Source organism: Phoxinus phoxinus (assembly GCF_949152265.1).
Source record: "Phoxinus phoxinus genome assembly, chromosome: 8".
NCBI lineage: Eukaryota > Metazoa > Chordata > Actinopteri > Cypriniformes > Leuciscidae > Phoxinus > Phoxinus phoxinus.
The window spans coordinates 36,350,481-36,375,480 of record NC_136883.1 but is presented as its reverse complement, the minus strand read 5'-3'; the positions used below and the strand labels follow the sequence as shown (position 1 = coordinate 36,375,480).

Below are 25,000 nucleotides of genomic sequence, written 5' to 3'. Positions count from 1 at the left end.
GACACACACACACACACACACAGGCATGCACACAGACACACACACGCACGCACAAAGACGCACACACACAAATACAGACACATGCACGCACACACACAAATACAGACACACGCACGCAAGCACGCACACAGAGACAAACACAAACAGACATAGACACACACACACACATGCACGCACACAGACACGCACACGCACACACACACACACAAAGACGTGCGCACACACACACACACAAATACAGACACACGCACGTACGTACGCACACACACAGACAAACACACACACACACACACACACACACACACACACACACACACACACACACACACACACAAGCAAATACACACACACACAAACAGACACACACAAACAGACACACACACACACACACACAAACACACACAAACAGACAGATACACACACACACACACACACGTTAGGTTTTCATGTTTTATGTGGATTTTTACATAAACATACTGATTTTTATATTGTACAAACATACAAAAGCCTTGTGTGAGGAACGGGAAGATATCCAGTGGTCACTGTGTCTATTTTCACAACACACAAAAGAGCCGTGTGATCATCCAATAGTTGGGCCACTGATGCAAGAAAATAAATGGTTTGGAATGACATGAGGGCATGAGGAGTAAACGATGTCTTTTTTCCAATGTTGTGATTAAAATGTTCCTTTAAAATGCATTTAATTCTTACTCAAACAGTCGAGTGTCAAAATCTATTCAAATGAGTTTGTGCGTCACGCATGGACAGAGAGACGTTTTCACATGCAGTGATGCATAAAATTAGTGCAACAGTAACTAAAAATCATCTGCAGACAGAGCGCTCGCTCAACAGTTCTTTTATTCATAAATATTATGCAGGAACACTGAGGGGGAGAGAAAATCCCTCAGTGCTTTACAAACGGCTCATCAAAATGAATGTTTAGAGAGTGCAATGTCTAATAATAGGGCAAGAAGAGAGGCAGAACGAATGTTAATTAAGGGATGCTCCATGTCTTTTTCTGGATTTCAAGACTAATGTGTGCGCACTGATTAGGTATTCCAATTCTTTTCTCTTTTTTCCTTTCTTTAGAGCTTCCTCTAATAGTAGGGGATGAGATGGGTTTGTATTTTATTGCTTTAAGAACAGCCTCATGGATCATTACATCTTTACACAGAATTTGTAGGCGACACAGAATCGGGAACGCTAAGAACAGACTCGGGAATGCTGAAAACAGATTCGGGACTGCTGAAAACAGACTCATGAATGCTAAGAACAGACTCATGAATGCTAAGAACAGACTCAGGAATGCTAAGAACAGACTCAGGAATGCTAAGAACAGACTCTGGAATGCTAAGAACAGACTCAGGAATGCTAAGAACAGACTCAGGAATGCTAAGAACAGATTCGGGAATGCTAAGAACAGATTCGGGAATGCTAAGAACAGACTCAGGAATGCTAAGAACAGATTCGGGAATGCTATGAACAGACTCAGGAATGCTAAGAACAGATTCGGGAATGCTATGAACAGACTCAGGAATGCTAAGAACAGATTCGGGAATGCTAAAAACAGACTCAGGAATGCTAAGAACAGACTCAGGAATGCTAAGAACAGACTCAGGAATGCTAAGAACAGATTCGGGAATGCTAAGAACAGATTCGGGAATGCTAAGAACAGACTCAGGAATGCTAAGAACAGATTCGGGAATGCTATGAACAGACTCAGGAATGCTAAGAACAGATTCGGGAATGCTAAAAATAGACTCGGGAATGCTAAGAACAGACTCAGGAATGCTAAGAACAGACTCAGGAATGCTAAAAATAGACTCGGGAATGCTAAGAACAGACTCAGGAATGCTAAGAACAGATTCGGGAATGTTGAAAACAGACTCAGGAATGCTAAGAACAGATTCGGGAATGCTGAAAACAGACTCAGGAATGCTAAGAACAGACTCATGAATGCTAAGAACAGACTCGGGAACGCTAAGAACAGACTCAGGAATGCTAAGAACAGATTCGGGAATGCTAAAAATAGTCTCGGGAATGCTAAGAACAGACTCAGGAATGCTAAGAACAGACTCAGGAATGCTAAAAATAGACTCGGGAATGCTAAGAACAGACTCAGGAATGCTAAGAACAGATTCGGGAATGCTGAAAACAGACTCAGGAATGCTAAGAACAGATTCGGGAATGCTGAAAACAGACTCAGGAATGCTAAGAACAGATTCGGGAATGCTGAAAACAGACTCAGGAATGCTAAGAACAGACTCATGAATGCTAAGAACAGACTCGGGAACGCTAAGAACAGACTCAGGAATGCTAAGAACAGACTCGGGAATGCTATGAACAGACTCGGGAACGCAAAGAACAGACTTGGGAAAGCAAAGATTAGACTTGGGAATGCTAAGAACAGACTCAGGAATGCTGAAAACAGACTCGGGAATGCTGAAAACAGACTCGAGAACGCTAAGAACAGACTCGGGAATGCTAAGAACAGACTCGGGAATGCTAAGAACAGACCCGGGAATGCTATGAACAGACTCGGGAATGCTATGAATAGACTCGGGAAAGCAAAGAACAGACTCAGGAATGCTGAAAACAGACTCGGGAATGCTAAGAACAGACTCGGGAATGCTGAAAACAGACTCGGGAATGCTAAGAACAGACTCAGGAATGCTGAAAACAGACTCGGGAACGCTAAGAACAGACTCGGGAATGCTAAGAACAGACTCGGGAATGCTAAGAACAGACTCAGGAATGCTGAAAACAGACTCGGGAATGCTGAAAACAGACTCGGGAATGCTAAGAACAGACTCGGGAATGCTAAGAACAGACTCGGGAATGCTATGAACAGACTCGGGGATGCTATGAACAGATTCGGGAATGCTAAGAACAGACTCGGGAATGCTAAGAACAGACTCGGGAATGCTGAAAACAGACTCGGGAATGCTATGAACAGACTCGGGAATGCTGAAAACAGACTCGGGAATGCTATGAACAGACTCGGGAATGCTAAGAACAGACTCGGGAATGCTAAGAACAGACTCGGGAATGCTATGAACAGACTTGGGAATGCTATGAACAGACTCGGGAATGCTGAAAACAGACTCGGGAATGCTATGAACAGACTCGGGAATGCTAAGAACAGACTCTGGAATGCTATGAACAGACTTGGGAATGCTGAAAACAGACTCGGGAATGCTATGAACAGACTCGGGAACGCTAAGAACAGACTCGGGAATGCTGAAAACAGACTCGGGAATGCTATGAACAGACTCGGGAATGCTGAAAACAGACTCGGGAATGCTATGAACAGACTCGGGAATGCTGAAAACAGACTCGGGAATGCTATGAACAGACTCGGGAACGCTAAGAACAGACTCGGGAATGCTACCTTGCGCAGGTTTCTCTGGAGGCCCTCGTGTGTGGCGCGGAGCAGCGCTCGGATGGAGAAACTGTCTGTGTCTTCTTTGTCCCCGATCTGAGACTCTTTCATCAGAGAGTCGAGCTTCTTCCTGATGTGCGACTCCACCTGGTGCTGACTGGCGCCGTTAGACTGAAATGAAAAAAAGTGCATAGTCAAAATGTGCAGCTCATAAGTATAACATAAATATTCTTAGAAGAACACGTACACTCTGCAAACTGAAGATATAAACTGCTTCACTACCTTTATAAAGTCAGATTTATCTAGACTATCCTGCCTCAAGCCAGATGCAGATCTTTTTTCTAATTATTGGTGAATAACTCACTCCATTATTTTACAGCTCTGTGGAATACTTGATTCTGATTGGTCAACAGTGCCATCCATCAGTATGTTATTCACAGATAACAACCGGTAAAAACTGATAACAGGCTCATCTGGGAAACTGAAGTCAGCACTATATGCTTGCTAGGAACGTTTTTTCTTCGTGGAAGTTTCGCATTTGGTAAAGTAATAAAATATTAAAACTTAAATCAATATTTTGTGTACTTGTTTCATACAAATGCAGTTGCTTGCATTTTGCAGCGATTGTTACGTACACTGTAATGGATTATAAGATAATAAACAGGTGCAAAAACAGTTTCATCTCAAATCAATCTCTTATCCTCATAATTATTAATTAAATTATTGTTTTAATAATCTTTAAATATATTTAGGTACAATTACACATTTGTAATGAAGTTGCAATTTAGTCCATTTAAAATATATGAACTTGTATTAAATCATGGGTCATCATTTTGACTCATAATTTTGACTCATATCAAAATTAATTTCCATAATAAGTACTCTTTTTAAAAGTATGCTGAAGTGAACTTGCAGTGTGAATTCTGTAACTTTAATATGGTACCAAAACAAACATGAGCCGTGAAAGAGGCCGGAGTGATGTTTGTTCTCTCTCTCTTCACGTCAATGGCTATTCATGAGTCATTTTATTAAAAATCAAATGGCATACTGATCTGAGAGAGCAACAAAGGGTTCAAAGTGTTCCAGTTATGCAAAAAATTAGGTTCAATTTAGATTTCTCTCGGCCATAATAAGTGTCAAATTACAACATTGCCAGCGTGTTTCTTGTATTTCCTGACAGGTTTAAGTAGGCATGTAATGAGATGAAGGATAGAAACCTTTAACTGGCTCCCAGCAATGAGTGGATCATTAAACATTAATTACTGCAGACGAAACAACATGAATATTTTGCAAGGGTACATCAAAATGCTATTAAAGCATTCTTCATTCAAGATCAACAAATAAATACTTAACTAGGAAACCAATTTATTGTTGATAAATGAGTCTGGGAAAATAAATGTTTTAAAATAAAACACCTGTGTGCAGTCTGATCGTGACGGAGGCCGCGCTGCTGGATGGACCTCTTGGCAAATGGCCACGCTGTTGCATATAAGAGGTGTTTCCACAAAAACAGAAGCTCACCGGGGGTTCGGCCCGCGATTGATCGGCTTTTAGAGACTCACTGTGAGCCAGAAGGGTGTGAGGAGGAAGCCAGATAAACACTGGCTGCATCAAACGTGAGAGATTTTCCAAAGAGGTGCAGAGGAGGTGATGAAGCGTGAAAAGACATGACAGCTTGAGTAGTGGAAAAAGTTAAAAAGAGCAAAATGATCTTATTGGTAATTCTGATAAGGTATTTGCACATATCGATTTTAATATACCTATTTTAACGATCTGAAACGTAAGTATCAAACGTGAAACTTTGTGGGCAGATCTCAGGCGCTGTTGCTATTATACCGGCGGGATAAACGACTAAAATGTGTTGGTCTGAAGTCGCTTCATTATTCATAGGTGTGGTTTGGGCGTAACGTGAAATAAACCAATCAGAGCGTCCTCTCACATTCTCTTTAAGAGCCGGCGCGCTTGTTCCATGGCGGATTGCTATCTATGATTATAACGGCGGGTTTGCCGGCGCACGCCAGGAGCGGTTCACAGCCGAGGAGACCGACGCTCTCGTCAGGGCCGTAAAACACAGAGAAGTGACATTGTATGAGGATGATGGTAGAAACCACCCAAATTAGCTTCGGTTAAACAGGCGTATAATAATTTGGGTAAATGTGTAATCTAGATTTATGCCTATTTTTACACATCTTCATGGACACAACAATGATTTCCCTCGTGTGTTAATATTTTTCCTTGTAATAATGTGTGATTTGCAAAAATGAAAACTGCTGCGTCCGTGTAGATTAGAGAATCAAAGTGTGTGTGTGTTGTGCACACGCTACATAATGGCCAAGCACGCGCCCTTAAAATAGCATATGACTAACGCGCGGCGCCACTGTCTTTAGACTGGGTTTCTCCTGGTCAGTGGCGGAATTGTTTTCTGAAACTGCAGAATATCACCAGGGAACGTTTGCGCTGGAACACGCTCCTCTTTTCACTGAACCGCCCCCCCGAGCGCAAGTTCATTCCCTAATTTACAAAGTCAATTGCACTGGATGCAAGATAGGGCCCTGTGTGTAGTAGTACAATATTAATGTACAGGCGCCATAGACCTGTTTAGTTATCCACTCTCGATTTTGCAATGCGGTTGCCTATAGGGCGTAAAATGATACGGGAGTAAAACATGAGAGGATGTGTTATCCATCACACCACTAACCTCCAGCATTACTTACAGTTCTGAAGAGTCGCAGTGTTTAGGTGTTGCATAGCTTATGCTCTCATAAACTGCACATTTATAGAAGGCATCTGTCTGACTGAGATGTGAACGGGAACATGGTTAGTGTCACACTAACAACACATTATTATCTGTTTGATAATGTAGTCGAGCCAAAGGCTAATCATAGCAATTACTGTTAGTGTCCGACATTGTAGAGAGCGATTCATAATACGCATTCAAATTCTGATACATCGACTTGTAGGCGAGCCTGTATAATTCGCTCTTCCTCTTCTTCTTCTGATTCAAACATATATGGCTGAATTAAACTAGTATTTCCACTTTACTACAGCTGACTTAGGTCATCCGAGCTGGTGTGATTGAGTGGAGGCGGAGACTAATTTGCATATTCATTTGTTTGCGTATAATGGAATTCTAAAAAAATTCTAAATTGGAATTCTGAAAAAAGTGGCCTGGATATGATGCTTACATACTGTAGTGTGACATATGTATCAAGATACGTATATGTACTGAACGTGAGGTAGCCAACAATACCCAGCCATTATACATACCGGTAGTTTTCATTGTCATATGTAATATTTCCCAGTTCAAGATCTGAGTACTGATGAATGATTACAATAATGTTTATTATTTACATGTAGTTCTTTACAATAAACTTAAGCTTCTTTAACTTTGTTTTGGTTTTGCTGATATTGTTGCATGCTTTCACTTCTTTGCCACAAAGAAATACACAGATGCTTGATTTTTTTTGCACAAAAACTTCTAGCCAAACCTGGATAGCACTAACTTCACACTGCTGAACTTTAATGTGCCAGAACTTAGTTTATTGTGCTTTATTGTTTATTTTTTTTGCTTAATCCTTGTATGTATATATATATATATATATATATATATATATATATATATATATGTGTGTGTGACCCTGGAACAAAAAACCAGTCTTATGGGTCATTTTTTTATAATTAAGATTTATACATCATCTGAAAGCTGAATAAATAAGCTTTCCATTGATGTGTGGTTTGTTACGATAGGACAATATTTGGTCGAGACACAACTATTGAAAATCTGGAATCTGAGAGGGCAAAAAAAACCTAAATATTGAGAAAATCTCCTTTAAAGTTGTGCATTTATGTTCACGATTGTGCTGCGTTCACTCACAAAAAAATATTTTATATATATTTAAGGTAGGACATTTACAAAATATCTTCATGGAACATGATCTTTATTTAATATCCTAATGATTTTTGGCATAAAAGAAAAATCGATAATTTTGACCCATACAATGTATTGTTGGCTATTGCCACAAATATATATATATATACATACATACACGTTGTTTTAAAAATGTGTTACTGTCACAATTTATTTAATAAAGTTATGAAGTTGTTTTTAATGTTGTTTTTCTGCAGTAAATTCAATTGAATAAAGTGTTATAAAGTGTAAAGCATTTTAAGTACATGCAACTTTAGAGATATTCAAATGTTTTACCAAGAACACTACCTTAGTGAATTTACATGAATTTATAATGAGAAAGAATAAGAGGCTGATTTTGTAGTATTTCTATTAAATGAGAGCTATATTTACCACAGTTAACTCATTATACCGGTTTCATTTCTGGTCTGTTGTACTCACTGAACTTAGAAGATCATATCAGATTTCCCCCCCATATATATATATAAACTTGAACAGTTTTCTCCATCATTAATGAATAACAGTCCCGCTATGGGATCATGTCTGACCCTAAAGTTTTTGTTTTGTGAGCCATACGTTTCAGTGCCTGTCCAGATGTAGCTTTGTAGTACAGAAATGATTGAAATGTCTCTGCTGAGTGTGCATGTGTGTTAAGTGATCAATCCCTCTGCTCAATCCAAATCAGTGTGTTATTCTTACCATGCTATTCTTCAGCTTGAAGTCATCTTCAATCTCGTCAGCGCTGTCATCGTCAGACACCTCCCCCTCCTCAGCGTCTGCCGACAGGTACAGAGGGAGACGCTTCCCCTGCAGAACACAAAAGGAGCAATGAATACCTCCATAGTTCTGACTTGTCAGCAAACAACCCAATATTGAGTGTCAGATAGTGTTTCTCCTCTGTTTAAACTATCGACAGACCTCAGCCTGTGTGTGTTGACACAGCAACTCCGATATTGAGACTGGAACTGATTCCTTACTAATGGCTCGTGGAATACAAGATAAGTTTAGTATGTTGTTTTTAGGAAGACTGCAATGTAAAGTTTTCTCGGTTTGTGTTAATAACCCTGTTGTTTTATTCCCAATCAGATATACACCTTGTTTTCACTTGTTATTCAGACAACTGTCTCTCCTCCTCTAATTTTTTTTATATAACTTCATAAAACTTCATTTGGCAAATCAGCCTTTTCTTTTGTGGCTATAACTCCTCACACACCTTATTACATGTACAAATCCTCAAAGCTTTTCGAGTTTGACAAAAGCATGGTTATTGTCACAACAAAACTGTATACACATTTATGAAGTGTGTGTGTGTGTGTGTGTGTGTACTGGGAGAGGTAGGGATTTTGATTGCATAGCTATGTTGGGGTGGGATTGGTTTTAGGAAGGGGGAACAATTGAGCACATGTTTTAATTGTAAATTAAGTATGACTGTGGTTGTAAAATTGTATATTTTAATATGTTACTGACCAGCCAAGGGACTACGGGCGGAAAATAGCACTTGTGCTACAACCTGGCACAATGCATCTCTCCTTGTTTTTATACAAGGTTAATGTTAATTTGTGCATTGTCCCTGTTTAAATAAATTAATCTAATCTAAAACAGAGGACCCTCATGTGGGAGAAACCCACAGTATCTAAACCAGAGGATAACCAGTGTCTTAGGCCCTTTTTACAACAGGTATAAAGATGAGTTTTGGTCGATCGGATCACAGGTGTGAACGGGGTCTAAAACTGATTAAGCTTGACAACTTTAGACCACTTCCAGAGGGAGTTGAAAACACATTGCTTTCGTAGTGTAAACGCTCATGTGTTCGAACAGCCGCAGAAGACGCCGACTCTCCGTCTACTGATCTAATGCGTGATCATTACGGGAAACGCTCGAGCCAGACGGGATTTAAACTTTCTCGGCTGCAGACACAAGTTTGGTTTGACGACGAAAAACACACAGAGCACAATGTTCTCTCACCATTCCTGATTTCTAACACACACTCACAGCGTTCGGCTGGTCTTGTGTCTGTCAGAGCAGAAACTAAAGCTGATGTTTCCCGTCGTCTCCTTTCCCGCTCATATGTAAATTGCATGAGCTTATTTCATCAATGAGATAGAAAAATCTGGAAAAGCCCATACATTTACCCGCCCATAGACCCCTCGAAGAAATCAGTGGCTGAAAGTGGACATAGAGACGGATTAAAACATCAGGAGTGAACAGGAATGTGTCTCCCTCGTCTACTTGTGATCCGATCGACCAGAACGCATCTTAACACCAGCTGTAAACAGGGCCTTAGACACTTCAGGGCTTTGAAACCTGTTTAGGGTCATTAAGCCTAAAACTCTAAGCACAAACCCTTGTCTCCTCGTCCTCGGTCGGTCTCTCTCACAAATGCATGTGTGTGAGGGCTTGTGGGAAATAAGAGTCGCCGGTGGAAGGACAAGACGGAGGGAAAATCAATTCCATGCTTTTGACCTCCAGAGTTGGCAGGAACTCAGTCTGGCGGAGGGAGCTGACATTGTGACATGTTTAAGTGTGTGTGTGTGTGTGTGTGTGTGTGTGTTATCGAAAGAGACCCGTGTTGGAGTGTGGGGATCTAGTCAAGTGTGGTCCAATCACAAAGAGTCCCTGCTGCACTGTAAAAAAAATTGCTGCGATTATTTAGCACAACTTAAAATCCAACATTGTTTCAACTTTAAAAAGTATGTGTTCAAGCTTGACTTAAAATATTAAGTTTAGTTAACTTAAGTTTAGTTTGGTTAAGTTGGATATTTAAGTTATCTCAACAAATTTTAACTAATCGCAGCCACATTTTTTACAGTGTGGGTTTGCTCGACGAGGAGGGTCCTGTAGAGTCGCAGGCTGGCAGTGCCATCTGTCTTGACCTGTTTTACTAATGCCAAGATCCTCGCTGGCACAATGACGTCCGTATTTACAAAGCAATACTCTCTTCTCATCTGACTGACTACCTGTCATCCCATAACACACTTAAAGAAATACACTGTAAAACAAAAAGTTGGTTTAACTTAAAAAAGCAAGTTACCTTGTTGCCTTAAAATTTCGTTGTAATTAAAAATTTGAGTTACTACAATGAAGAAGAATGGTTTAATAAACAGAAACTCAAAATAGTATGTTATCTTCACACATTAGTTATCGAAGTTGATTCGACAAATGATAAAAAGTTGTGATAACAAATCATGAAAATATCATGTCAACATTTACTACTGTAAAAATGTCTCAGCTCAGGGGTTTTCAAGGTCTAAAAACAACACAAAGCACCATTAAAGAAGTCCACATAATTGTCTTCTGAAGCCACATACGAAAAAAAAGACTAAAGTGTAAGTCTTTATTCGTGTGTATACTCAAACTTTACAGACACACTTGATGTTACTAATGTCATAACGTGTCTTGATGCGACAAGTTTGAAGTTTGAAAATGCCCATGTGTGAAATATTTTCAGTGAACTCAAACGGACAGTCCACATTATACTTTTATTGTACGGAAAAGAGAGGCTAGGACATTCTTCAAAATATCTTAATTTATGATCCACATAGGAAAGTTGAAATTGCATGACAGAATCTCTCTTTTCCATTTTAGAAGAAATCCTACATTTGCTGGAGCTCATAATGAGAAGAAATGAATCATGTCCGGATGATTCTCTACACTTAAAAAAAAGAAAGATGGTTCTTTAAAGGTTCTTCCTTACACAAAGTAACAGAACCATATCTTCCCGAAGAACCATTTTAGCATCAGATGTGGTTCGAAATAAAACTATTGTTAGAGTTTAGGGTTGAATTAAAGTATAAGGTTCTTATACACGCTTTTTAAATTATTTTTATATCTGTAACTTTCAAAAAATCCTTTCAGAGCCTCAGAGAAAGACCAAAAAAGACTCAAAGAGACCCTCAACAGGTACATGATATCCTTCTTAAAATATCTATAAATCCTAACTTTCAGTTGAATATACTTATCTCTTCTTATCCACTAAGCACATCAATTACAGAGATATTGAATTTTGGATCCATATTGTTATGACTTTTTATCCCTTTTTCCTTTTAACATTGTGAATAGACATACTGTCCATTCACATTGGCTATTTTTGGCCTTCATAAACATAATTGCTTAAATTTAAACAAATGGAAAAGACAAACTGTGATTTTAAACTCAACTGTGTATTTCTACCCCACAACCTCATCATCTGTTACTCAATTACACCAAAATACTAATTATTGACATCATAGAGAGAGTGTGTGTGTGTGTGTGTGTGTGTGTGTGTGTGTGTGTGTGTGTGTGTGTGTGTCTGTCTTTCTCAACTCGCTAGACTATGACATCCAGCCCCCGCTCCTTCACTTCTCCATTAGCAGCTTAACTTTCATTCCTCCAGCTCATCTCTTTCTAACTAACACTCATTCTCCTTCCACACGTTCAGACTGTCCTCGAAGAGAATTTCATCATTGGCTGTTCTTTCAGTACCAACTATTAAACGGACCAATCACCATCGAAATGTGGATTTGTCAAACTTCCAACAAGTCTGTCCGACTGATAACTAAATCTGTCTATGAAGTCGAGATGTGGCATTTTCATTTTCAGTTTCTCATATCCAAATGGTATTTTAGTACTGGACAGAAGCTATTTTGTTAAAAGTTTTAGAAGAAGTGACTTCTAAATCAGTTTTACTTGTCTGAAAACTTCATCTTAAAGGGACAGTTCACCCTAAAATGAAAATTAAGTCATAATTTACTCTTAGTCTGGTGTTGTTCTAATGCCGTATGCTCTTCTTTTCTTTTAAGGAGAAATTAAAAAAAAATGTCCCGCTTGTGTTCGTCCATATAATAGCAGTTAATTGAGATCAGCATCAAGCTTTAAGAAAAGACACACAGAATGAATCCCTGCAACATGTGTCGTATATTTCAAGTTATCTGGAGGTATATGATATGGTTTGGTGAAACACAAACCGAAATTATATGTATTATTTAGCAAAAGTTGAGAGTTTACTGCTCAATTAACTGCTATTATATGGATGAACACAAGTGGGACATTTTTATTTATTTTTCCTTTTGTGGTCCATTAAAGAAAGAAATGCACATGGCATTAGAACAACACCAGGGTGGGTAAATTCAAGTCAAGTCACCTTTATTTATACAGTGCTTTTTACGATTCAGATTGTATCAAAGCAGCTTCACAGTGATAACATGAAAATAACACAACAAAGTTTGTTTCTAGAAGAAAATTGCGTCATCATCGTCCACCTTAAGTAAGGCAGATCAATAATATGGTTGAAGGCTGTGTTTACACGGAAACGATCTGAAGAGAAAAAGCAAAAGTGGCGTTGCGTTATCACTTTTTATTCTGCGTTTAGACGAGCGTTATTGGGGGGGAATCTGCGTGCATATGGTGACGCAAAAGTGTGTGAAATTGGATGTAGTGTGCACTCCAGGCGGCTAGGTGGCGATGTGGAGCACTGAAAGTGAAAGAGACGCTGACACAGTTTGTCATGTTTAATACGGTAAAGCTGCTGTTTAACCCTCGGTGCTCTTCGCGTGTCGCTCAAAAATGACAGTTTTTTTTTTTTTTTTTTTTATGAAATTAATGCTATATTTTCGTTTGATAATGTTTTGTTATTTTCCTGTACTGGCGCATGCCTGTGACGTAAACGCGTACGCGACGCCTTCACTGTCTAGCAGACTTTTGCGTTTTTACCGTTTTTACCCTTTAGACGGGAACGCGATGGTGGAGCGTTTTTAAGATTTGGTTTCACTTTTTTGCATTTTTAAGCCCCAAAAACGCCGTCGCCGTCTAAACGAAAGGCACATCCGATCAAATATTTTTACGTTTTCACCCGCGAGCGTTCTCATGTAAACAGGGCCTAAATGTCTCCAACTAAGCAAGCCAAAAGCCAAGGCAACAATCATGACGTTCATCAGTTAGACCAGCATCAGAACAGAATGTTTTGCCTCATCCAGTGTGGACATTTAGTAGGGTGCGTTTGGTTCACACCATCATACCTTTAAGAGTATCTTTCCTTTCAGGCTGTTTGGGCTGGGGATCTGCTTGGGGTCTTTGTTCAGGGCCTCCCCCGCGTCCAGCTTGTCTCCGAAGATCTCCTTTAGGTGCTGAGCGATCTTCTTCTGCTGCTGAATGCTGCAGTGATTCTCTATGGACAGGATCACGGGGAACCTGACGCAGCAGGAGACAGAAGAGAGAGCGGATGAGGGCGATGGTAATCATGAACCAGGGAACAACAGTCAGCCGATGCTCCCTGCCTTCCTCTGACATTAACCTTTTATCTGTGCTTCTTTCATCTTGCCTCATCTTCACTGTCATCTTCTCTCTTGACTTCTCACTATTTCCTTTTTTCTGTCGGTCTCTCTTTCTCCTTTCTTTCCCTTGCCGTCTTCCTGTTCTGTTTACTTCATTTATGATCAGCACACTTAAAAGAAATTCACACTTCACTTTGGTCACTATTGAAGCTTGTTTCCGCCACAGAATAAAATATTTTAAAAGATAATTGCGACTTTTTATCTCACAATTGCGAGTTTACATCTCTCAACTCTGACTTTATTTCTCAGAATTGCAAGATATAAAGTCAGAATTGCGTGATATAAAGTCGGATTGCGTCATATAAAGAAATATCGAGAAATAAACTTGGAATTCTGATTTTCTTTCTTGCAATTGCGAGTTTATCATCTTTTCTCAGAATTGCGAGATATAAAGTCGCAATTGCGTCATATAAACTCCCAATTGAGAGAAATAAACTTGCAATTCAGATTTTTTTCTTGCAATTGCGAGTTTAGCATCTTTTCTCAGAATTGTCAGATATAAACTCGCAATTGCAAGTTATATAGTCCAATTCTAAGGAAAAAAGACTGAAAAAAAAAACGTTTCCCTCAGAATTGCGAGTTTATATCTGACAATTCTGACTTTATAACGCGCAATTGTGACTTTATATCATGCAATTGTGACTTTATATCATGCAATTCTGACTTTATATCATGCAATTCTGACTTTATATCTCTCAATTGTGACCATATCATGCAATTCTGACTTTATAACACGCAATTCTGACTTTATATCTCTCAATTGTGACTATATCATGCAATTCTGACTTTATAACACACAATTGTGACTTTATATCATGCAATTGTGACTTTATAACACGCAATTGTGACTTTATATCATGCAATTCTGACTTTATAACTCTCAATTGTGACTTTATATCATGCAATTCTGAAATAAAAAGTCAGAATTGTGAGATAAAAAGTCGCAATTACCTTTAATATTTTTTATTCGGTGGCGGAAACAAGCTTCCATACTATTCTCACTCATAGTCTAAGATCTCGACATTGCATATTCTGTTCACATCTCTCCAACAAGGTGTTTCCAAAAGCATGTGAGAAAACACATTTTACAGAGCAAAAATATAAAAACGATTCTGTGCTCTTTGAAAATTGCTGGATTAGATTCAGACGAGCTATACCAGGTCTGTCTGCGAATCAGGGAAACCCTCTGGGTTTAAAAAGCCTCACACTCAAATACACACATATACACATGCATGAAAAACAACAAGAGAATCAGAAAGATTGAAATGGAGAGATTAAAAAGATGCGCTGTGGGGCTAAAGTGATATCAATACGGTCTCAGCAGGCCTCATGAGATATGCTGAGTGTAATTTGCATGCGATATGCATGTGCTAAATGCTCATTTGCTCCATTACGGCGAGGCATTAGCAGAAACAGGTGCTGTTTAATGATAAAACACCATTAAAGAGACACACAGGTAGTTTTCTCCGAGCATCCAGGCAGTGGAGCAAAAAGCCCTCTTCTATTATTACTGTACTTATCCTCACGGTGAAAAACAAAACAATTTTCCACAACAAATTAAATATAATGTTTATGTCATGCAACACACTGGGTGCAGCATCTGATAACCGTGAGATGAAGAGAAGCAAACACAAGGTCTGCAGGCCAATCTGAATTGTTTTGGAGATAACGGTCGATCACATTTGGAAACAGAAAGCGGTCTAACACCAATACATTTTTGAGGGGGCACTCAGCAATTCCTATTATATTATTTTTTGTACATTTTTTATTTTATTTATAATATTTTTTATGGAATACTAACACACTGCTTACGGCATATTATACTCTATATATAAAATATTATGTGAGACAATAAGCATTATGTGATGATACATTATCTAATGGTTTTATGTTACATTGATCACATGATCCCACCAAGTTGCTTGTTTTATTCAGTGAAACATACATCTATTCATCTTTAAAAAAAAATTAGGGCTGTAAACGATTAATCGCGATAAATCGCATCCTAAATATAAGTTTGTGTTTACGTAATATATGTGTGTGTATTGTGTATAATTATTTTGTATATATAAATACACACACATGCATGTATATATTTAAAAAAAAAATTGTTATTTATATATAAAGTACTTCTATTTATATATAATATAAATTATATAAAAAGATATATGCAGTATATAAATGCAAATATTTCTCAAATATAAACATGTATGTGTGTGTATTTATATATACAAAATAATTATACACAATACACACACATATATTATGTAAACACAAACTTTTATTTTGGATGCGATTAATCACGATTAATCGTTTACAGCCCTAATTTTTTTAAATAAAATTAAATCCTTACTACATAAATTGTACATTTTATTTTCTTTAAAAAAACTTAATTTAATTTGAATAACTTAATAGTAACTTTTTGAAGTATAACAACAATCATTCTCATTTTGCAGGTGTGTTTGCCAACCATAGTTCATTTTTCAACCATTAATAGCAATTACCAAAATAGCGATGTCAACATGATGACCAACATTTTACCCTTTTGTAAAATAAACGTTTTTCTAAGCACTGATATGACAGTGTGTGTATCTCGGGATGCATCACATAAAAGAGAACATATGGTTGTTTTAAATGAGCTATAAATGTCTTTACTGTGCCCACGAGTGATGCTTTTAAAGCTATGAAGAAAATGATTTCCTGACATCAAGTAATGACTGATCATAAAGTACAGAAGGCATACTGGAAATACGCACTCGTTGTTTACAAAGGCGTATTTGTTGATGGTCTCAATGACCGATTTAAAGGTGATCTTGGAGGTGAGAGTGTAACCGTGTTGGACCATAGGCTCCCCGTCTGGACCGTCCCAACAGTCCACTGTAACACAAAGCACAGTCACAAACAGCTCAAAAAAAACTAAACGTGTTTTTTTTACAACCATGGACACATTGGCTGCGTTTACACTTGGCATTAACATGAGATCACCGTGATCCGATCATAAGCCAATCAGGACACGTGCGTTTACACCTGTCCACATCAAGTGGCTTCATACCTGGATAACAGATCGGATCTCGCATCGATTCCCGCGAAAATATGTGTGTGTGTGTGTGTGTGTGTGTATGTGTGTGCGTGTTCTCTCAGTTCCGGAGAGAGGAGGGCAATAATGACAGTGGGGGTTCGTGTGTGTGTGTGCGTGCGTGTGTGTGTGTGCATGCGTGCGTGTGTATGTGTGTGCGCGCGCATGTGTTTGTGTGTGCGAGGACATTTAAAAAAAAACAATGTTTAATTAAAATTTTTAAAATGCAGAATGTTTCCTGTGTGTATGTGTGTGTGTGTGTGTGTGTGTGTGTGTGTGTGTGTGTGCGTGTGCGTGTGTGTGATGGGTAGGTTTAGGATTAGGGGCAGTGTAAGGGGAGAGAATATACAGTTTGTACAGTATGAAAACCATTACGCCTATGGATTGTCCTCACAAGTATAGCAAAAAATAAAACGTGTGTGTGTTTGTGTGTGTGTGTGTGTGTGACGTCCACCTGTGAATGCAGACACGATGGCTAGATTGCGTTTACATTACACTGAGATCCGATCACAATGCGTCCTCGACTATACCTCCGAACCAGGACACGCTGATCAGATCACATTCCCATCAGAAGCGCGTTTACACTCGTCTTATCAATGTGTGTGTGTGTGTGTGGACACCATCCGGATACAGGGCGCATGTTAACGGCAGGTGTAAACGCAGACATTGACATCCTCAGGTTTCTCTCACCCTCCACACAGCGGCAGCCGGCCTGCAGGACCCACGCGTACATGTCCGTCTTGGAGTGGGACAGTAACTGGTCTCCAGTCAGATAGGTGTTGTGGGACGAGGCTATGAAGTAGTTACACAGAGGCTGATCCATGTCTTGATTGATCTCGTTGTGCTGAGGGTTGAACACATCACAGACTGGGCTCCGCATGTAGTTGGTGAACCCTGGATGGTGGAAGCAGATACAACAGCTGTATATCATATCATCTTTGAGATCAAATAGACAAATCCAAAAGTAAAAAAAATACAAGCAACACGTTTTAAAAGCTGAAAATTCAGTCAAATGATTGATGCGCCAATAAAATATGGGGAAATAACACACTCAGACAAAAAGGGAGATGGCAAAATTGCAGGAGTGCAACAATTGGAGGGATCAATTCAGTGACTTTTTAAAAGCTTGAATGCAGTTTTGATGGATGGATAGATTGGAGATAGACAGATGGTGTTTTCTCTTTACACAGATGTCTGGTGGACAATTAAAGGGTCACACAGCAGCAGCAGGTCATCAGCTTTACTCTAGTAGGAAGTCAATCTGTGTGTGTGTGTGTGTGTGTGTGTGCGTGTGTGTGTGTGTGCGTGTGTGTGTGTGTGTGTGTGTGTGTTGAGCTTAAAGGGGTGGTATAATGCCCCTTTCACAAGATGTAAAATAAGTCTCTGATGTCCCCAGAGTGTGTGTGTGAAGTTTTAGCTCAAAATACCCCACAGATATTTTTATATATCATGTTAAAGTTGTCACTTTTTGAGGGTGAGCAAAAACACACCATTTTATGTCTGTCCCTTTAAATGCAAATGAGCTGCTGCAGAGGGCGGGGTTCGTGTGTGTTAGCAGCGGCGATTACCTCACGCAGACACACTAAAATGACAGAAACTGTTCTGCCTTTAATGTTAAAATGGAGTCAGACAAAGATGGAGAGACTCAAGAAGAAGTGACAACATGTAGAAGAACAGGACGTCTCTGTAAGGTTAGTTGATGAATTTATGTAGCTTGTGTGGAGTTAACGATCTTCAATTAGCATATTCTGTCATGGTAATCTATAAACCGCTCGTATAGGAACTGTTGTGAGATGCACACAGAGTGACTTTCTATTGCATGTGAAAAGATGGATGCTAAAGTTTGAGCTGACTCATGTGTACTCTCGACTACAACAACTCTTCCTCTTCTCAACATGGACTGTGTGTTGCCGGGGGCGGGGCTTATGTAATTCTAGGGTTGGTGATGTCACTAACCCGGGAGGAATGTCGTGTAGTTTCTACCAGCCGTTTGTTGTAGTCCTTAAAAAACTATTTCTTTAAAAGCAAACATCTCCCTTTGCTTTGAACTTTGAGCGTCGTAACTTTGCAGATGTTGTTTATGATCAAACAGCAACATTACACACTAACTACAGTTAGAAAAGTGAAATCATAATCAACCACCGCTTTAAGGGAAGAGAGGGTGGCCAGTGCTCAGACAGAACTCACGAACCCAGAACACACACACACACACACACACACACACACACACACACACACACACACACACACACACACACACACACACACACACACACACACACACACACACACACACACACACACACACACACACACACACACACACACACACACAAACACACTAAATGCTTATTGTTAAGCGTTTGTCTCCAGACTAATCGACTAATGGCTTAAATTAACGGCTAACAGTCAACTTGCAGTCGAGGACAGCCCTTAGTTTCTACGCAATTAAGTTAATTTTTTTTTATATACACATGATCAAGAATAGTTAGACTCTAGCTTTTCAGTCATTCTGTCAGGTACTCTTCGATAAACGTAGGAAGAAAGAAAAGTAGAGAAACCATAAAGCCATAATTCTCACCTTCGATTCCAAGAACTTCATTCTGCTTGTTCTCCTCGGAGACTTCAAACTTATTGATTATGTCCAGACAGTGTTCAGGAGTCACATTAGACATCTGTGAAGAAATCAAAAGAGAGGGTCAACCTCATGTCCCTCATCCAGAGAGGATCCATGAACATGTCAATCATTTGCTCTCTGAGGGTCACCTCCTCCTAAAGGAAGATCACAAAAACCCTCCAAACTGACATTCTTTCACTAAATGGCTTCATCCTTGTGTTTAGTCTGCACCCTTTCCCTCTCTCCTCAAGGTCCCCGGGCTCCGGGTCCGTGCGTGGGCACAGAGAGGCTTCTTAGCATCACACTGAGGCTGTTCATAACCCCAGCTGGAAAGACATTATAATGGCTGATAGAGAGACAGAGGCTTTCACTTTCTGAATCTTAAAGAATGCCCAAGAGCTCAGGCAGGAATGCATGAAGCACAGTAAAATGCTCTAAATGACTGTGAGGTTTATATACAAAATAATTACAAATTGCAACTAAAGTAGAATAAAAAGAACCGATTGGTCAGAGACAATAAAAGTGAAATTATTTTTATCAATTATTATCAATCTGAAGCAATATGTGACCCTGCATGGACCACAAAACCAGTCACATGGGTACATTTTTTGCAATTGAGATTTATATTTGATGCTTGAGCTTTCCATTGATGTGGTTTGTTAGGATAGGACAATATTTGGCCGAGATACAATATTCAAAATCTGGAATCTGAGGAGCAAAAAAATGTAAACATTGAGAAAATCTCCTTTAAAGTTGTGCATTTATGTTCACGATTGTGCTGCATTCACTCACAAAAATACATGTTTTATATATTTACGGTAGGAAATTTACTAAATATCTTCATGGAACATGATCTTTACTTAATATCCTAATGATTTTTGGCATAAAAGAAAAATCTATAATTTTGACCCATACAATGTATTGTTGGCTATTGCCACAGATATACCCGTGCGACTCCAGACTGGGTTTGTGATCCATGGTCACATATGTGGAATGATACAATTTTGCTTTGGTTTATTTGATTTCTTCTGCTCACCAAGGCTGTATTTATTGATTAAAAAATACAGTAAAAAATTGAATAATGTGAAATACTATTATAATATTACATACAGTAGTAAGATGTAAAAAGCTTGAAGAAAGGAGGAAAAGGAAGTAGTGAATAGCCTGACCGTGTGAGACATCTGAGGCGGTTATGGAACATCAGTCAGGATGATGTTTATGGGATTTACATTAAAAAAAACTACGCAAGGCTGAGGTAGAGAGCTTCTGCCATAACTATATATGCTTATAAAAGCATAAAATCCCCTAGAACAGTCATGGCCATAGGAACATGCCTTTCAAGACCCCCTGTGGAGAACATCAAGTTTATATGTTGTTTAAATGTCTATGGTGTTTTTAATATGCCGTAAGACAAACCATGTGCAAATTCATAAGTCAACAGCATTGCTGAGTATTTTCTCCTTAAAACTGCATCACAAGCAAGAAACCAATCCCATCAATGAGGGGGCGGGGCTTTTCTCCACTGACTTTCTATGATGTTCAAAGCATGTTTAAGTGGAGGCGGAGACTAATTTGCATATTCATGAGTCTGTGTATAGTAAATGAAGCAGGTGTAGAGTCACGTTCAAGCTATTTTAAGCCATTAAGAAAGTAATTTTGATTATCAAATATGAGTTTTAAGGGATAAAATGATTGACTACAGGGTGACATCGATCCAAGCTTCACTTCTGACACATACTGTAGTGTAAATGATGTTCAAAGGATGTTTAAGTGGAGGCGGAGACTAATTTGCATATTCATGCAAATGAATTTGCCTTGCCTTGCCTAAATATGGCAAATGGAGAGACAACATATCATGTGTGAAAGCTCTGTTTTGATCAGGAAGAGATATTACATTGACCTTTTGCTCCACACGCAGAAAGTTGCCGAGCTCCTCTGTGGTCAGATGATCTTTCTTCTCACTGAAGCACATGAGCAGCAAGAAGAGGTCTCGCCGTAAGGACATCATCTTATAGAAGACCGAGAACTCCTCAAACGTCAGTGTGCCCTGCTGGTCATCAGTGTCTGCCTCCTGTGATCACACACACACACACACACACACACACACACACACACACACACACACACACAGCGAAAATATCCTTAAATGTCTTTACTATTACTAATACTAGAACAATCATGCATAAAAGGAAGATTATATTGAAATATAGCCAATAAAGCGGTGTCTTACTATCATGCCTGTTCGTCAATTGACCTTATTGAACAAAAATCTAAGTTTAAGTGAGAAGTTTTTCATTCAGTCATGCATATTATCCTCCCTTTATGTCCAATTCTCCCTGTCTAAAATATTTCAAATTCAAATTCATCGACTTAAGCAGTAACAAGCTAAAATTGAGAATTGTTTTAAGGCACATTAATCATAAGGTGATATAAAGCACACAATGGTGTTCCCGCAGCTCTTCTGAACAAATAGTACATAGAAAACAATGTAGTTCTTAAAATTACAATTTGCACCCTGCCTTGAGGGAACAGCATGAGCCAAATTTAATTAAACTTTCTATAAAACAATGGAAACACTGATTGATTTATTAACATATTAGGTCCATGCAATGCAAGTGAATAGGTTCCCAAATGTTGAAACTCAACAAGGTACTTGATAGTAATCCATACAATACACCAGTGCATGAATCATGGTCTTCTGAAGCTAAATAATAGGTATGTGCAGGGCTTGACATTCACATTGGCTAATGCTTTTCCAAAGTTACTAGCCACAATTTTGACATGGGAGACCATGGGGAAAAACTGCCATACAGATATTTTTAATATTATCTCATAATTTGGCAGCAGATATATTAGGCTGCTGTCACTTTAAGACCTGACGCATGGATCCATTACACTGTTGCACGTGTGTTTTCTTTCTCAACTGTTTACATTCACTTAAAACATAACTGTCAATACTCGCCAAGACCGTTTCTTTAAGGCTTCCACTTTTCGGATATTTCCCGCATACCTGGAACATTTGTTTGACTTTCCTGCGAGGCAAGTTGACGTTCATCTTGTGTAAAAGCTGGTAGATCTCCTCGATGTTCAGAAGACCGTCTCCATTCTTATCCGCCTCCTCAAACGTCTGCTTCATCCACTTACAGCACGGTTAAGAGAAAAGTTACACTGGGATGCCAATATGGTTTAAACTGGAGTAAAATAATCGTAAAAATGAAGGTTTTGTATGGTTTCGGATGAGGGTGTCTTTAAAAGAAACCTAACTAGGAATATTATTATCTAAACTACTTTTCTGTCTGTGCACACAGGAGAGGATGAGCTCATGCTTTTCTCTGTAACACAATTATCTCTAATGCACAACTGAGAGAATCCCATACAAAGGCTTATTGTGAGTGCTGGTGTGCAATTGCATTGTTTTTCATGAAATAATGGCCACTGTTTTAATGTGTCTAATCTCGTAAAAGTATATAAGTCCTCAGTTATGGTATGTTAACAATAAAGGGCTTTATCTCAATACACTTAGCGGGCGAATGCATGATATGCAAGATATTTATGTGTGAATCATACTGTATATGTAATAATGTATGGGAAATTTTGCTGATGTGTGTGCATGGGAATATTTCTATATGTGATCAGTAGTGAGAAGCTGTCAGGAAATACATCATCTACACTGAGGTTTTATGAAGTATGGCATTTGGCAGTGAGCCGGTGATGGATGTAATTACAGAAAGGAGAGAGACAGCACTTCTGTGACTGAACGGCTTGGAAGGGTCCGCAGACTTTGAAAGTCATCCAAATATAGCGGTGGATTCAGGAAACCGCGGCGCGATTAGAGGGATAATCAGAGGAACATTCACTTTTAACCTGAGCTGTACAAAGCAGAAGATCTATTTTATATTATGTGTCATTTAATGTTAATCTGTGCTCTTTGATCTATTAAGCATGTCTTGTACAGCGTTGGTGAATTTATATATGTGATAAAACAATCTGTCTGTTTTGTAGGACACGCTAAAAACATTGATTTTCTGATTAATTCCAGTCTGCATTTGAACAGTCTTGATATTGGTTCTCAAAATTCAAGATCAATCACAATTCACAAACATATGAGTCTTCTGAACTGGTCCTGTGTATTAAATCAAAAGCATACAGAGCAGCCAGTGTAGTCCAATTCATAAACAAATTACTTTTTTTCAAGTCTGTTCTTTAAAAGAATCATTCAAAAAGCCACGAGTCACTCAGTTAATGATGAATCAACACACTGAATCAGTCAGGGGTGCGCTTCCCTAAAGCATCGTTAGCCAACTATGGTCGCAAGTGCCATTGAACTCTATTGGTGACAGAACTTGCGACCATAGTTGGCTTTGGGAAACGCACCCCTGAGCGGTTGATGAATCAATTCGCCTTTGGCTAAGCCACGCCCTAGAATGTAGATTGACCAATCACAGCGCAGCCAAGAACGAGCTCCCACAGAGGGTCCGACACTTCTTCACAGCGCTCCATTGACTTTAACACAGGCGTCTCATATTTTTGGTCTCGGCAGGCTATTACCGTCGTAGTTTTATCTAAAATATGGTTAAACGTTGTGCCTGGGGCATTTGTAACACAGATACGCGTTTCCTAGAGAGGTTGGAGGGGGGTGTCCGTTTTTAAGTTAGTAAAGAAATGCAAGTTAAAGCTGAGGATCTGTGAACGGGAATCTGCGTATCAATCCCCAACCCTATATTCTTAAAGGGACCTATTATGCAAAATTCACTTGGTTTGAACACAGATGTGTGTCCACAGTGTATGTAAACAACCAGATTATAATGGTAAAAAATCCACCCACTCCTTTTTTTATAATCCCCATAAATCCTCACAGTCTCTCCAGATTTCCCCCTACTCTTACATAAGAAGCCCGCCCATGATCTGCTTCACAAACGACGGTCAGTTCAACGCTGGATTTGCACAAAAGTTGTATCTGAAAGATTTTTAGATTAACATGACAGTACATGCTAATCGATGAGTTGAATCAACTTAACTCCACAACAACTCCATAAATTTAATCAACTAACCATTCAGAAACGTCCAGTTGCATTAAAAAAAATGTATTCTCTCTATCAGTGTCCGACTCCGATTCGAGCACATAAGCTAAACACAGCTACTGACAATCTCTGACATTTTGGCTGTGTGAGATTCTCCAGTTTTGTTGCCGTAGTATCCGAAGCATGAGCTGTAAAGTTTACCGAAGGCTCCGCCCTCTTCTGGAAAGGGGGCGGGGAGCAGCAGCTCATTTGCATTTTTAAGGGACACACACAAAAACTGTGTGTTTTTGCTCACACCCAGACAGGGGCAAACTTGACAAGCTATAATAAATTATCTGTGAAGTTTTTTGAGCTGAAACTTCACAGACACATTTTGGGGAAACCAGAGACTTACATTACATTTTGTGAAAAGGGACATAATAGGTCGTCCTCGTCCCCTTTAAGGTGTGAACAAATGACCAAAAATTTGTGGGCAAAAAAAGGCCCATCGTCTATTGTATATAGTATAGTAGCTTTCTGTTGGTCAATGTTGTAAATCTGCGTGACCAACTTAAACCTGGTCAAAAATATGCATGGAGAATTTTTTCGCCCTTCCAGATTGCATAAATTCACATTCAAATTGAAATTTGCAGAACAATGGTAAATGGGAACTATGTTTGCGAGCTTATAGTCTGGCAAGTCTTGCACAT

General features: G+C 39.0%; 1 protein-coding gene across 1 annotated transcript in view; it reads right to left on the bottom strand.

The window, feature by feature from the left end:
- Positions 1–25,000, bottom strand: part of plch1 (phospholipase C, eta 1) — a 115,853-nt gene that overhangs the window by 30,477 nt on the left and 60,376 nt on the right. Inside the window, exons 5-12 of the mRNA XM_079621614.1 lie at positions 22,301–22,431; positions 21,191–21,361; positions 19,255–19,348; positions 17,364–17,567; positions 16,354–16,474; positions 13,283–13,454; positions 7,989–8,096; positions 3,392–3,553 (exon numbers count right to left, since the gene is read on the bottom strand). Coding sequence (XP_079477740.1) covers positions 3,392–3,553; positions 7,989–8,096; positions 13,283–13,454; positions 16,354–16,474; positions 17,364–17,567; positions 19,255–19,348; positions 21,191–21,361; positions 22,301–22,431 — 1,163 coding nt within the window. The remainder of the gene's footprint in view (positions 1–3,391; positions 3,554–7,988; positions 8,097–13,282; positions 13,455–16,353; positions 16,475–17,363; positions 17,568–19,254; positions 19,349–21,190; positions 21,362–22,300; positions 22,432–25,000) is intronic.